Source organism: Heloderma suspectum, chromosome 7 (genome assembly GCF_057233095.1).
Source record: "Heloderma suspectum isolate Gila_16-S chromosome 7, 16-S_ref, whole genome shotgun sequence".
NCBI lineage: Eukaryota > Metazoa > Chordata > Lepidosauria > Squamata > Helodermatidae > Heloderma > Heloderma suspectum.
In genome coordinates, this window is record NC_139464.1 from 73,740,714 (window position 1) to 73,757,475 (window position 16,762).

The following is a 16,762-nucleotide window of genomic DNA, read 5'->3' on the forward strand; positions in this document are numbered from 1 at the left end:
CAAGGTTTGTCATTGCTGTCCTCCCAAGAAGTAAACGTCTTCTGATTTCCTGGCTGCAGTCAGAGTCTGCAGTAATCTTTGCACCTAGAAAGACAAAGTCTGTCATTGCCTCCACATTTTCTCCCTCTATTTGCCAGTGATCAGTCAAGCTGGTTGCCATAATCTTGGTTTTTTTGAGGTTGAACTGCAACCCAGCTTTTGCACTTTGTTCTTTCACCTTCGTCATGAGGTTCCTCAGCTCCTCCTCGCTTTCAGCCATCAAAGTGGTATCATCTGCATATCGGAGATTGTTAATGTTTCTTCCAGCGATTTTAACTCCAGCCTTGGCTTCGTCAAGCCCAGCACGTCGCATGATGTGTTCTGCGTACAGGTTGAATAGGTAGGGTGAGAGTATACAACCCTGCCGTACTCCTTTCCCAATCTTAAACCAGTCCATTGTTCCATGGTCTGTTCTTACCGTTGCTTCTTGGTCATTATACAGATTCCTCAGGAGGCAGACAAGATGACTTGGTATCCCCATACCACCAAGAACTTGCCACAATTTGTTATGATCCACACAGTCAAAGGCATTAGAATAGTCAATAAAACAGAAATAGATGTTTTTCTGAAACTCCCTGGCTTTCTCCATTATCCAGCGGATACTGGCAATTTGGTCTCTAGTTCCTCTGCCTTTTCTAAACCTAATAGGGCTTTTTCTTTTCTAATAGCTAATTATTAGCTAATTAGCTTTTCTAATAGGGCGGGATACAAATGTCTTAAATAAATTAATTAATGTGAAACATTTTTTTAAAAATTCCTAAACATTTTATAAATAGCCCTTCCTATACAAATGCAAATGCCAATACAGTCAATTATTCCCATGCTGCAGGTTGAGAGAAACTGAGAGCGTGGCTTACAACAGATCCACAATGTAGTCCAGTGTTAATATTGCAGATTTGCAAGTCAGGCTGAGTCTGAGAGTGGTTGCTATATCCTTATTGCATGGGAGGAGGGCAGATCACGCTAGCATTAAATAACCCTACAATATAGTACTGTGTTAGCATTTCAGGCTCCAATCCATCTTAAAGCGAGTATTGTCTAAGTGCCAAACTACACATTGCATCAAATGTGTAGTGTGCAGCTTCATCTTTTTTTTTTAAATAATACTAATTTGGGGGTGACAATTTTCATTGGGACCAAAGCATATGGAGCAGAGATTTAAACTGAGTATGTTGGTGCCGTGTCAGGGAGGTTTCATATCCACAGGATCTTAATCCCTCTAGTTCCCAGTGGGAGAGAAAATACAATAACAGCAACAACAATGGGACAGAAGAGGAATGAAAGAGGCGCTCCCCACATCCCCTCCCCTGCCCCGGACAGGGCTCTGGATGCTGTGGCAGCTCCAGTGCAGATCCCACTCCCTGCGTCTAAGACTGCTCTGTCAGCTCAGACTTGGAACCAAACTACACGTTATGGTAATCATGTACCTGAGGGTTCTCTCTCTCTTTTTTTACTCTTGGGTAAGCATGCATGGGGACACCTTTACCTTTTACCTTTAAGCATGCATGGCTCTAATTTGGATGGAGACTACTGTGCTCTGGTAGGGGAAGCTTAAACCTTCCCCTCATGCACACACCATTTCCCTCGCTAACCCCCTGCAGGGTTAAAAAAAGAAAATAAGCTCCACTGGTGATTAGTTTAATGTGTAGTTTGGCTCTAATTTTAGCTGGACCAGATTTTAGCTACTGATTTCAGATTTTTTAGTGACTGATTTCAGTTGCAAGGAAAGAAGGAGAAAAGAAAATGGCACATCTGTCACACAGCTAACATTTTAAATTATAGTTACATAAAGCTATGTTTTTAGACCTCTATAACAAATGCTCTCTTTCCTGCCTATATTGTATATGTTTACTTTAAAAAAGAGGTTTTGTTTATTAGGAAAGCCATTGTTACAACATTTGCTATTGAACTAATCAACATTTGTCTTGCAACTTCAACATTTCAGATTGGTTGAAAATGTGGAAGTATCATTTTAACAACCTTGGAAGGGTGATTTTGTCTAGGCTTGTTAGCAGAAGTCACAATTCTTGTTTTCTTTGTCACCTCATTATGTTTCCCTTTACCCTACCTGAAAATCTCAAATTAGCTCTCTCTCGCTCGCTCGCTCTTTCCCCCTCCCCTTTACATATATGCATACACACACACGCACATGCACACACACACACACACACACACACCCATCCAAATGTGAAGTATTCCCTCATGCCTGTGAGGCATTTGGAAACTGGGAAGTTGCGTTTTGAAGGACACACTAAATGAGGTTCTTAAAATTCAGTGCTGTGCATATTCTAATAGAGAACAGAAGTTTGTTCCTCACACCAAAGGACAAAAAGGTCACTCCAAGCAATTTCCCAGTCTCATTGTCCATTCAGTTTTCACAAAAGCAATGTTTCAAAAACTAGAAGTTGCTATTGATGTTTTAGGAAAATAATATCTGGAGTCTAGTTAATCATGTGCAAAAGTTTTTAAAAAGGCAGCCATCTGGTGTTTGTGTTATATGAATTTTGCAACTGTCTTTCTTTTTTTCAGTACATGCCATTATATTTTTGCACTCATACTCCTAAAAACATCTTAATTGTCTTGTTGGAATAGGACCACATAGTTCAGCATTTAGCCTCCAACAGCTTCATGCCTCTTGAAGTTTACAAGATGGGCATAATGGGGAATGGAGATAAGTTTCCTCTTTTGTTTGTTCCTAGCATTTTTAATTAGAGGTATATTGCCTCTGAACATGGAGCTCCCATTAACAACAGTCTAAACCAATAGCCTTTGATAGACCTATCCTTCATGAGTTGTCTAAACTAAACCCATCTTTGCTAGTAGGAATGTGAGTACAAGCAAAATTTGAGTTTGTCAAAGTTCTCCAAATTCAAAGCTTCAAAGCTCGTTCTGTCTCAAGTCCGTATCAGATTGAAATCTTTGATTTTTCTTTTTGTGTGAAAATTCATGTGTATTTTCATGCATATTTCTCAAAAGATACACATAAATTGTGTGCATCTTTGAAATGTATGCATTCTCCTCTCATTGTTTGTACACACTTTCCAGGAGTACACATTTTCAATGTGAATTTTTTAAGTGTATGCATGGTGTTGAACGCCTTTACTTTTGGTCCACGAATCGCACTGCATGCTCGGAAATGTACAGACTTTGTCCGTGTTCAGTCTGGAAAGTGAAAACTGGGTAAATCCTGATAAAATATGAACTGAAATGAATTTCTCATACATCCCTATTTATAGTGATAATCACAATATCATGTGGCAAGGAATTCCGTAAGATCATAATGCATTGTTTGTCCTGAACAATATGTCAGAGTTCTATTGTTTTTGAGGGGCAGATAATAATGTTCAGCTATTCACAATACCTATTTTTTTTAATTAACCTGTATAGTATTTCCCCTTAAGTCTATTTTGTGTCTTTACTAACAGAACAATCCTATGCACCCTGGGATCATGTTTGAGGGACCACACGATATAGCCAGGGCTGGCTGTCCCATGAAGGAGAGTGAAGACTTCAGGTGGCAGACTGGGAGAAACAGCATATTGGGCCACACACCCTCTGCCCCCACTGGGAGGGCTCGCCACCACCTCTGGAGAGTCCCTCTGCTCCTACTCTTCAGCTGTGGCAATTTCCACAGTGACAGAGTGGGCGGCAGGGCTCTCCCAGGCAGCAGCTCACCCCCTGTCTTGCTCTCAGCTACACAAAGGATGGGCAACTGCTCTCAGCCACTTATCCTTTGGGTCATGCTGAGTATCCTCCCAGCATGAACCAGAGGGCAGGAGGCTCTCCACAGAGTCACATCGGCCAGCGAAAACAACTGGCACAGCTCTTCAGAGAGCTGGTCAGGCCCAAATGCTTGGCTCTGTGGGGGTCCTTCTGCAGAGCCAGGTATTGTGGGAGGGGTGTCCAAGATATTGCGTGTACTGTGGTAGAGACAATCTCCTGGGGCACCCCCCTCTCACAGTGAGGAAGGAACTCCTTATAGGCAGGCATTTGTGCCTCATTGGCTCTCTCAAGTGCAATGCTGGCCACTTCGCATGGCCTATGTGGCTCTCCAGACCACAACTAGTGGCAGTAGTGACAGCAATGGGAGGGTGAGGAGCGGACAGGTCGGTGGGGTGGGGAGACGCAGCAGGGCAGCAGCGGTGCGCGTATTCTCTCCCGTCTCAGGCAGTGGGAGAGCTTGGCGCTGGGTATAGTGGATTTCTCCTCCTGAGGCAATAGTCATAGCTAAAACCTTGGGAAATCCAAGTGGGGATTTCTCACCCGGCTTTCTGTGTGGCTTTCTTGTGAGGATGCAACAGAGTGCTCGGAAGAGGTCAGAAAGGGTTGAAGGGGTGTGTGCCAGGGGGTCGGGAGGGGAGGGAACAGAGAGGACATGGAATACCACATCCACAAGCCTCTCCATTTCCCATCCCCATCCCTAGATGTGTGAGTGAGCAGGATGAATGGGAGGTTGTAAAAGTCTCTGCCGCTCCTCCTGCTGTGCCTGGCTCTGGCTGGCAGAGCATAGGATGGGGGGTGGGGGTGTTCCTCTATCTATAGAGCATCAATTTCTTACGACTGCACTTTAAACTTCTAAAAAATCTTCTGCTTCATTTGTACTGAGAGTCTGCTGAGTTAAAATCACAAATATTTTGACCTCTCCCTATGAAATGTTGTTTTCCCAATTAACCTTAAAAATAAACTGCAAGAGCCGTGAGCTCCTTTTTAGTTGTCATATGAACAAACCTTTAGGAGCCTGCTGCAGTCAGCAACCTAACAAAAGGGGTTATCTGTGACATAGCAAAGAGACAGCTACAACTGAAATATGCAACACAGTATCACAAGGGCTCTGTGCATCATAGAGCCGGCTGTGTGTGTGTGCAAAGAAGAAAAATCAAATTCTTCATGAATTCTACATGGAACAGATCAAATACATTTGCATGTACTTCCTCTTCTTGTACAATTTATCCTGATACCAAAAATGAAGCATTTGGAATTTTGGGAGCAATTGCTATGGTGGCACATTCAAGGAGAGGCTGGAAAGCCATGAAGTTGCTGGGTGGGGAGAATGAAGGCAAAGCCCCAACTGTCTCATTCTTTGGTTCCTGAACTCACAATCCTTAAACTGGTTAGTATCCAACGGGTTGTATCCAGAGTTAATCTAATTTAAGTCCCATTAATTTTAGTGGGTCTACTCTAATCAGGACTAACATTGGATACAACCTATTACCTACCTGTTCTAGTCAAGAGGAGAGGCATGTCTTTTTGTTTTTAAATGCCATTGTAAGATTGGGAGGTTGAACAGGAGAGGGTTGCTGGTGCTGTTGAAGAGTGGTTGGGGATTTCCTACAATTATGTTAATTATGTACTGTTCAGCTGATGGACTTGTTTTTTGTTTTGTTTTTTAATTTGAAAGTAAGTGTACAGGGGCCAAATCTGAATTAGGATCAGTGTGCATGAGAAGGTATAAACATTACCCCTCCCCTCCCCGCTGCCACTTCCTTTCCAAAATTCCTGCTGTGTGGATTTTTAAAAGTCTCTATTGGCACCAACTGAGGCTTTTAAAAAAACTATATGGGTGGGATGAATTTTGAGAAAGAGGTAGTTGGAGGGCTGGGGAGGTTTAAATCTCCCCTCACTTTGCAGTGGTCCCAACTGGGACTGAGGCTCCACACACTTAAAGGACTGGCCACATGCTAAGTAATAAAGGATGCAACCCAATGCATGTTCAGGCAGAAAAAAGTCCTACAACTCCCAGCATTCCCCAGCCAGTATGGACATAATGTGTATTTTGGCCCCAGAAAGGTGTGCAAATATTTCCTTTGTTAGGGATATTACAGATGAATGGCCACAGTGACTGGAAAAGAGATGGGGACTCCTTTGGTAGGTGAGAGCCATCTTGGCAAAAGGCCATGCCTTTCTCTCCATGCCCTTCCACCCCCCCCCCCGCCCAATCTGTATTGATTTTCCTCTGCTGAAAATCCAAAGCCTAATGACAGTTTGCTATCTTGGGCCATGTCTCCATGACAAAGGAAGGAGAAGGGAGGAGTGGCTCACCCACATTTTTGCAGGAGTCACTTTTGGTCCAGGCAGGGCTCCACAAGGGTGTACCATTCTAAGTGGCTTCACGTAACTTACTTCCCAGTAGGGCCGGGAATGGTGAAGTGAACATCATCTGAGCGGCAGGGGCTGCTCAACCAATAAGAGAGGCCCCTCCCCACTTCAGGCTCCATAAGGAAGGTGCGAAGTAGTTACTTCCCCTTGTGCACATTTGTAAGGCAGCCTCATTATGAGCCCCAAGACTCATTGAACACAGTGGGTGTTATTTCTGAGTAGACATACAGATGCTTGTGCTGGGAAAGAAAGGGGGAGAACACGGGGATGGGAAACCAGCCCCCAACTGATACTGCACAGAATCTCTATAACAAAGCTGTGAAGTAGTTACTTCCTAAGGCAATAAAGCAAACAATGGAGAATCGGAGCCTTGAGATCGCGCTTTAGAGCACTTGGGGAATGTGCTTTAAACTGTGCCATTTCAGTTGAGAGGGATCCCTGTAAATTCTGATGTGGGCATTCAGAGGGCAAGCCTCATTAACAACAATGGGAGTTACTTCTGAGTAGACATTAATTAGTTTGTGCAGGGATGGGAAACACACAGGAAATGCCCCTTGATCGGGGTCATGGTGAAAGGCACACCCCTGGGCAAAGCTAGCATAACTGAGGTAAATGTGGGTGTTGGGGCACACAACAGCTTTACCACTGAGAACCCAACTTGAGGAAAAGAATTGGACTTTTAGCAGTCTCAGGAAATCTGGTTTTTCCCTGATAAGCTCTAGGGTAGCTGCTGGATGGCCATGACATCATGTATCCCTAATGACCTCAACACGCAGCCAGCTCCGAGTAAATTGCTGGTGGAGACACCCATTTGGTAAAACTAATATCAAGCTCAATATAGCAATGAATGTTTGTAAAACTACTGAACTTAATGATGCAGAAAATGGCATCAAAATAGGTGTATTTCCTAGTTCTCATTAGTCTAATGCAGTGATCAAACATGCCTGAGATGACCAAGCCGTCATTAGGTTCTTCTACTATACCTTTCTTTAAGGGCAATATCTGACTATGCCAGTAACGGAGAATCTTTGTACTGACTTTACTGGGGAAATGATACCATCCTTATGTAGGCATCCTTAAGAAGAAACTCTTCTACATGCTGTTTTTTGGGTAGTTGATGCCATGCAGACTTCAAAGCAGAGAGGGCAAATCCCATAATGAGATAAACATTAAACACACACACAGAAATGAGTGAGCAATATCCTGTGACATCTACAGTACATTTCTGGTAAAAACAAAGTGAATGGTTTTTATATCACTAATGAATAGGAGCAGATTTCATGAAGTCATTTGCCAGCCAGTGTGCAACTCAGGATAAAGAATGAGGAATTGCCATGGAGACTTAACTACCTTTCCTTTCAGAATGGAGGATTCTTTGAGATTAAAAACAAAACAAAAAACATGGTCAACTCTCAACGCTGCCCTGAATCCATGGTCTTTGAATCAACTTTGTTTTATAAGATGCCAGGTCAGTAAACTCCAAACACACACCAATCAATTCCAAGGCATCCAAATGGCTTGAACATAATATACAAAATATGGAAGTCCTCAATTGTCAAAGCGCTCCCGCTGAAGAGAGGGTTGGATTGATGGTGTGCTTAAGGGGGTAAAGTGACGTTTAATGCAAAAGTTGATCTATGCAATTTAGCACATCTTGTTTATGCTTTCTTGAAGGGGTGAACACTGTGCTTGACCTATTTGCTGGAATTAACCATGAATCCAGGAGACCATATGGATTTGCCAGATGGCCTGCTATAATTTAATGGCATTTATTCTAAGTATGAAGTAAGCGATAAACATAATTAACATTCCTTTGGCTCCTTACTGGATGTCTTTTATTAGTTTCATATTTTTTTCAGACATCGAAAGGTAAGTTAATACCTTGTTACTGAAACACAGATGCCTGCTAATTACCTCAGGAGGTTGAAAGCCTCTGAAGCAGAGATCCTCTGCCTAGGCTCTCACTTACCCAATGACCCCGCTGTGAAGATTAATAGGCAGAGCGCTAAATCATAATGACTGTGTCAGATCTCAAATGTTTCTCAGGTTCTTCTAATTAGCATTAAGAGATACAGAGTGTGCCCGCAACATTTTCAATATATCTGTTCTTCTTCCCTGTAAACAAGGTATCTTGAACGCTATGTTCTTCCCGCTTTATTCCAAGAAACAGTACATCAAATGGTTGAAATCAAACAATCATATTTAGATAGAAACACCCACCCCCCGCCCCTGCCCAAAAGAATAACTCATCCAAACATTATTTTAATTGTTTGCCTATTTCATCCTCTGCCAGTGATTGTTTAATGCTTTATTTCACACAGGAAGCAATTTTGCAGTAACTGTGGCTTCAAAGAATGTTTACCTTTGGCAAGGGTACCTGCTGTTAGCATGTTAAAGCCATATGACTACAGAAAGATAACCAAAATAACTTTAAACAGTTTACTTGTGCTGCACTTCTTACTTTGTCTATACTATGCAGAGGTTACTTTAATCCTTTTGTGATACTTGGAATTTATTTTGGATAGATAGAGAACATTTATGAGTTGCCACCAAAAAAGAATTAAACACTTTCAGGATGTTTACATATTCTAACAGAGGTGAATGTACTGATCAGCACCAATAGTAAACTGGGGAATGGAATTAACTTTCACCATCAGTATTAGAGGTTTTTGTATGTAACGTGTCCAAAAGACAAACTGGAAATCAATATGGATGGTCAGGTGGTTGTAGCCAATGTTATTCTAACTTATATACCATTCATGTCAGTAGGTGTAGTCTACGTAGAACTAACACTGGATAAAACCCTGAGTTTGTAACTTCCTCGGCCAATTAGAAACGAGTGGATATTGATGAAAAATGAAAAGGCATTAATACAGCTTAAAGGAAGATTAAAAGGCAGATGTTTGATAGGCTATATTTCAGCTCAGGCTATTAAAAGCATCTCATAAATAGAACTGAACACCAAATGAAACTGGTATACTTTAAATCATAATCACCATGTACAATCTTTCATTTAAAAAAAAAAGCAAAAATGGGCAGAACCTTATATTTCTGCATTCCTCTACTGATGCTACTATTTCAGCAACTGAGGTTCAAGGTCACTTGACCGCTATGTTTCTCTATGAAATACCTAGTAAGCTAAGTTCATTCCAGAGCAGCTGTAACATATATATCAGCAGTACCCCTTTAAGCATCACTGCTTAATGATGTGTATTTATCCAGAATAATTCATAACCTGTTCTATTTTCATTTGTCCTTTATTGTTCTTGGCTCATTTCTTTTACCTGGGTATCTGATTTTTGTCCTCTTCCCAGGTCTCTTTCTTAACAAAACACTGCTTTAGAGTTCTGAAGCTCCTCAGAGTTCCTGAGAACGCAAAAGTTCATTCACTATTTTGTGACATTGGTATTGTCTGAGAGCGGACTTTGGATTTCATTTTTTCCTGATGGACCAAAACAGCTTCTTTTGCATTTACATTTTCATATATTCAGTGTAGTAGTGGTAGGTGGGGGGATAGAGGGAAGGAACAATATGCAATTCTTTAGAGAAACACATTGCACAGCACAACTCTATAACATCTACTGCTCAGAAGTCATATCGAGTTCAAGGGTACTTACTCACAGGTAAGGGTATAGAATTACACTTTCAAGCAGCCTTCCCCAACCTGGTACAGTCCAGATGTGTTGGACTGCAACTCCCATAATTCCCAGCCAGCATGACAAATGGCTGGGAATTGTGGGAGTTGCAGTCCAACACATCTGGAGGACACCAGGTTGGAGAAGGCTGACTTGAAGTGGCCAGGTGCTGCAGAATCATGGAACATGATGATTGGGGTGGGTTAGGGTATTTTAGAAAATGTTTTTATTGTAGAATTTTATTGTTTTAAACTGTTTTATTGTACGCTGTACATCGCCCAGAGTGGCTGGGTGACCAGCCAGATGGGCGATTAATAAATTTAATAATATAAATAAATAAATAAATAAATAAATAAACAAACAAACACAAGTTTGCTATTATAAGAACATATTTCAGGCAAAAACCAAAGTTAGTTTCTCAGATACCTCCTGCATACATGACAGCCAGCATGATCGATGATATCCACGCAATCTCGCTATAGGATGTGCCAAAGATCTCCTGTATTTCCTTGAAGAACACTGTGATGGCTTTAGGGAATGCATAGGAAAATCCAATGGAAATGAATGCTCCAAAGACCACGACCCAACCCCATCCTCCATCAGGGGGAGCATACTGCGTTGTCATTGTTGTGGGTGGCATGTTTTATCTTTACCACTGTGCTGCAGCGGGAAATAAAAAATGGAAATCATGTTTTCAGTAGCTTCCTTCCCCTTTAGCAAATTAAATACAATAACGAAAAGCTAGTATTAGACAAATGGTTTAGCTTGCAGCAGATTCTGAAATTAATATCACTGGATGATGTAGTACAGTCACCCATCCAAGGTAGCCTTGTGGGGTGGGGAGTCTTGGAAATAGTTACTAGAAGAACCTTATTAAGTATACTATAGCATTTGCGGGTCACTGATCCAAGCCACTGAGGTTGTATTTAGAAATTAATCATAGGTGGTAATCTGACATTTTGGATCTGTTAGTATCAATCTATCTAGCTTCATCATCTTCAGTGAAGTGTGGTCGACTTGCACCAAAAAGGATTCGGCCTACTTCTAGTACTGCTATTAAAATGCAAAATAATATTTGATTTTAAACTTAGAACAATTTCTCACATTTTCAATTTTTATTTATTAAAATATGGTCATATTTTTCATTAAAAGAATATGCAAAGCACCACATAAAGATAATAAAACCCAAAGAATAGAAACATTTGAAACCATATGTAAAACATGCTAACATGAACACACAGAGAGAGAGAGAGAGAGAGAGAGAGAGAGCGCAAGCAGTATTTCCAATAAAAATCATAGCCTCTGCTGGTTTACCAACTGTGGCTGTTCTTCCATGGACAGATATAGCTTGGCTATAGTGATCAATGCTCTGGTAATTGCCCAAATGGATTATTGCAAAGTGGTATACATTGGAGTGTCCTTGAAGACAATTTGGAAACTTCAATCAGTTCAGATTCAGCTATGAAAGTTCTGACTGGTTTAGTTAGGTGGAACTATATTTCACCAATTCTAAAATAATTACATTGGCTGCCCATTTGTTTCCTAGCCCAATTGAAGGTGCTGGTGCTTAGTTTTATGTTATATGAAGGATGGTGATAGGTTGTTTTTATTGTATTGTACTCTATTTTGTATTGTACACCACACTGGAATTGGATGAAGGGTGATCTAGATTATAAATGAATGAATGAATGAATGAATGAACGTCATCCAGAGCCAGGAAAAACCTTCACTTGCTACCAAACCATTGTACCCTTATGAAATAGAAGTACTCTCCTACAACATTTGCATATCTCACAAAATTTAATGGGGGAAAATGAAAACCCATTGCTTTGCTATTCATGAAAACATATGGGCAGTGTCAAACCACTCCTAGTTTTTTCAGACATACATAGCTTGTATTAGATTGTTCTAAATGCCATTTTTGGAAATCCCATTTGGAAATCCCAATGTGGAAACATTCATATCTCATGATAATTTAATATGGAAAGTGAGTGCAATCCTATGCACATCAACCCGGAAATATGTCCCATGGAGTAAAATGGCACTTACTCCTAGGTAAGTGTTTATAGGATTATAGCCCAAGTGTTATTAAATCTTTAAAAAAAAAAACACCTTGCATTTGCTGTTCTGAATGCCTTTTCATGTTAGTGTGAAATGATTAGTTATATAATTAGAAAGTATGTGATTTCTTACAAAACTAAATTGGATTATATAAACTGCCATCTACACCAGGTGAAGCCAATGGAAAATATAGCATAAGTAGCTGTGTTAATTCTTTTTTCATGTATAATTTTCACAATGCTTTGTAATCCTTACCCAGTTAATCCTCACAGCAACTCAACAATGCTATCCAGACTACTCCATAGAAGAGAGTGGGATCACACCCACTCAAGGCTGCTGGCCCCACCTCTGCCCCATATATATATTTGGCCAAAGGTCTACAACAGCCTGCCCTACACCCAAACCAGCTGTATGTGCTACCATGCATCTGCAGTTGTGCAGAGAAAGCCTATGTGCATTCAGTTTTTCCAGATCTTTAGTCAAATGTGCATATAGGGAGAGGGTAGAGCCAACATTATGGTAATAGGTCAGAATTTTTCCGTTTTATATAGAGGAAGCTGATGAGATGACAATTAGCCAAGGTCACACTATGGTCACAATCTAACAAATGTTTGTTGAGAAGGAAGCAGTGTGTGGACACTCATTTGTGATTAAGTCTCACTAATCTCAGGGGAACTTACTCCCAAGTAAACAAGCGTAGATTTAGGCTGCATGTTTCATTGAAGTCACTGGGTTTGATGTTAGCCACAACTGATTTATGATTATAGTTTTCAGTGCATGAATCACCTCCGCTGGAAAGTGTTGTGACTGAGATAAATGATGTGAGGAGAAGTGGAAGCTCTGTCTGTGGTGTTTGACCTGTGTGATGTCCATTTCACACATCTCCTGATAGTGCAAACCTTAGTGATGAACAGGCATCTGTGAACATCAGTCTTGCATGTCACTGCCAGGCTGCTAAAAGAATGTGTCAGTCTACTGCCTGATAGAGATGGGCCTCTGATGCTGCAATCCTAGACACACTTAACTGGGAGTTAGCCCCATTGACCTTGATATGAATTACATCTGAGTATACATTAATAGGATGGCACTGTGAGAGGATACATTGCAGTGTCTGCTGCAGTGGCTTCCCCCCTGTATTCTGATCACACTGGAAGTTGTCGATTTTTAATTATATATCTCTTAACAGACAACATACTTAAAGGACAGGCTTTTTCCTTATGACCCATTGTGTTGTTTAAGCTTGATGGAACATAGCATAAGAAAGCCATCTATGTGCCTTGTACACAAGAAGGCTATGTTCTGAGCCATTATTGGTGATTGCTCAACAATTGTGGAATCCTTTGCTCTAGAGAATGGCTGAAGTCAAATCCAGCATATTGTTGGGAAATATTGTAAGACTTAAAAAAAAAAAAAATGGTTGGCCTTTGGAGGTTGTAGTTGCCATAACTTTTTAAAATCAGATTTCAATTCCTTCATTTTATGCATACATTTCTTTTAAATTACTGTTACCCATCCTGAACTTTTAAGATGGGATGTGTTCCAGCTAGGAATGGGTGAGCTCACTGCTGTCTGGGTCACATGCCACTTGCTGGACACCCACCCACCACCTGCCCCTGCTCACTGTGTGCGGCAAGTTACCAGGCAGGCCGCAGCCACCCAATCCCTTGCCGAGCCACCATTTATGCAAAATGGTGGCTAGCCAAGCCACAAAATAGCCATTCGCGCCTGTAATCTTGCATAAAAGTTCACTTTACGGCTACCATTTGCATAAAATTGGCCTCCGCAAAAAAAGGCCAAGCTGTCATTTTGCGGCTTGGCAAGGGATCAGAGATTCCTACATTTGCCGGATTTGGAGCATGCTGAGTCGGGCAAGTGCAGGACCCACGAACTAGCATCCGGGGGGTGTGGGGGTGGCAATTTCTCGCTGGGCCTTGAACCACAGCTGGATGCCTGTGACATCCCTAGTTCCAACTCTAGGAAGACAGATAAAACAGCAGTGGCTCACAGGGATGCAGCTTCGCTGCTTCGGCACGTTTTTATTAGAGGAGATGGTTCATTGCAGCTGGGGAGGGGGGTGCTTAATTTTGCCAGCATCAATATATTGGTCCTTGTTGTAACGTGAAGTATTTTGGAGTGGCTTGGTCTTGAATATGCAATTCAGATCCATTAGCTTTACAAAAGACCTGCTCCTGGGGTAGATGAAAACTGCTAGAACTGGTTTATTGCTATGGATCAACACAGCTGCTTGCATTTTTGGACTCTCCTTGGGGGTGTGGCTATGGGGACTGTTATGATGAGCGCCTGCACTTTGACATTAACCACTACCCCCACTAAAGGATGGGTAGATAGATAGATAGATAGATAGGATAAAGTACAAATGCCAACTTTTGTGATTAGCCATATAAACTGCACCTCCTGCTGACTCTATTTATAGAATTCTATTAGTTGCTCAGGTATCACTTTACAAACATCATGCACAAGCTCCCAACGTTAGCAAAAGGAGAAAAAAATTGCTGCAGACAAGAAAAGGGAAGAATCAGTCCAGTAAATGTATTTATACCACATTCCCAACAACGTGAACAGCTGTTGCCTGTTTTACATTCTGGATTTAAGTAGACCGGCTGACAACGCGGTATTGGCCATACATGCCACACTGCACTAAGCTGGGTGATATGACCCATAATAAGTTAATATACAATGAATGTAGTACAGGAAAGTTACATCAGCTTCAAGAGTTATTATCCTAGGCACACTCACAGGGAACAGATTTTCATTGGGTCAGTGCAATTGATATGAGGCTTAGTTCTCACTGAAGTGATAAACCTCCTCCTCACCTCCTCTCTTATTTACATGTTCATGTAGAGCATCTTTGGAGCCCTTGCTCAGGGGACGGGGCACCAAGTGAGCTGTGATGGGTAGCTACTGGGGAAAGGGCCTTCTTGGTGGTGGCACTCTGGTTTTAGAATATCCTCCCCAGGGATACTTACCTGATGCCCTCGGTCTTTCTGGCACTAGATGGAGACCTCTTTAATTCCCCAGATCTTTACATTGTGAACTCTTGACTTCACTAAATTTTAGATGTTATATGCTTTTAGAAATGATGGCCCAGTTTGTGCAAACAAATCCTGTTTTAATAAGCCAGACCTGCATGCAACTTCTTTACTCCGACTTCATTCAGGGCCGGCATTGGAGGTAGGCATCACTGGGCACCTTTTGAGGCCTACACACATTTAGGGGGTGCACTGCCTCTCTCTAGAGTCTCTTGCTCCCTATTTACCTACCCTCTCCATTCATGCAAGGAATGACAAAAGTGAGGACATGGAGCAGCAGCAGCCTCCACTTCCTTTGTGCTCACCCTCTGGGCAGTTGTGCAGATTAGGCCCAGAGGGAGAGGACAAGCAATTGGCAGGAAGGGGGCCCACTGATGGCACCTTACCCAAGGGCTCCCTGAGATCTGGAACTGGCACTCGCTTCACTCTTCCCCTTGTGAGAGCACGGAAACAAGCCAGGCAGCCACAATTAATCACAGCTTCCCATTATGTCCAATCCAAGAAAGTGCCATTAATAACCTCAAAACAAACCAGGATATGAAACCATGGTTCAAAATCGGCTTACATGGTTTAAATCCTGGCTTGTTTGGTACCCATTAACCATAGTTTCCAGTTCAGACATAACCAGAAGCTATGGTTAACTGCAGCCTCCTGGCTTGTTTGCTTGTTCATACAAAAGGAGAAGTAAAGTGGGAGTGAAGGAACTGCATGTGAGTGCACAAAGCTCATGCATATCTGCTTATTCAGCTAGGAGATGACTGTCCAAATGCAATGCGCCTTATTTCTCTATGTTTTTACAATCTGCCACTGATGTTTTTATGCTGAATGTTTTATCCTGGAATTTGTGTATTGTTTTTATTGTTCTGTGAATGTTATTGTATTTTTTATTACAATATAAGAGAAATTACCATTTCTCTTACTTAGAGAATGCTGTTACTGGACAGTGTGTGTGTGTGTGTGTGTGTGTATACACCTGTAGATTCTCTGCCACTTCAGTCTGCAGATGGGGGTCATGTGAGTGAATGTTTATCCATTCCTACAGAAAAATAAATATCCCTGTACATAGAAAACTAAATTATCAGGAAAATGGGTTCTAGCTTACCCTTTCCCCTGACATGCTAGTTTACTATGTGCAGGGATATGTTGGGTTTTTTCTTTTCTTTTGTGAGACAGAATTCTGTCATGTGGCCCAATGCCTGCTGTCTGAAATGGTACAAACAAGACACAGATTTACTTTTCCGGTGACAACTAGGCCTTACTGTCGGAAAAATTGGACACAGGGTACGAAGGGCTGGCTAGGACAGGTAGAAATCCTCAAAAGTTTAGGGCTATATCTCTCCCCACAGCCAATATCCAGAGGGTAATTAAATTTAATTCAATCACATTCATACATTTTCAGTTTCCCCCCCATATCTGACAAAAAAGCATAATGTGGAGAGTTGCCATGTGATCAACATTTTCTAGAACCATTGATGTGATAACTGCAATTGTCATGAAAATAACACTGTGTGAATCAGCCCACTAGAGCATTCATAGAAATAAAGCTTTTCATCTCCATGTCTTTCAGCAGGCGAATGGAAGGGATTCTCTCTCCCAAGTTCCCACTAGTAAAAATGATGGATTCCAGTTACTCTTATATTAGAGAAACACCTTTCCTAATGTAAGGGTGAGGGATCATTCTGGCCTTAGGGGGGCTGTATGACTGCAGTGGATGGGGCCAAAGCCCAAAATGGCCAGGGCCACAGCCCAAAGTGGACAGGGACATCCCATTGACCCTGATGTGCTTGCCTGGGCACTCACACCTTGTTCTCTTTCTCTCTCACACACACACATACATGCACACACACACACTATTCACAGACACATACACCCCGCCAGAAC

At 41.7% G+C, this 16,762-nt stretch overlaps 1 protein-coding gene across 3 annotated transcripts in view; it reads right to left on the reverse strand.

The window, feature by feature from the left end:
* SLC16A7 (solute carrier family 16 member 7) overlaps positions 1-16,762 on the reverse strand; it is a 149,691-nt gene that overhangs the window by 49,255 nt on the left and 83,674 nt on the right. For 2 of the 3 annotated variants that reach the window (XM_084810615.1, XM_084810616.1), the window contains exon 2: positions 10,197-10,430. In XM_084810615.1, the coding sequence (XP_084666741.1) occupies positions 10,197-10,410 (214 nt within the window). In that variant the 5' untranslated portion in view covers positions 10,411-10,430. Of the gene's footprint in view, positions 1-9,419; positions 9,502-10,196; positions 10,431-16,762 lie in introns of those variants that run through there. The other variant, XM_084810618.1, reaches the window with a different exon arrangement.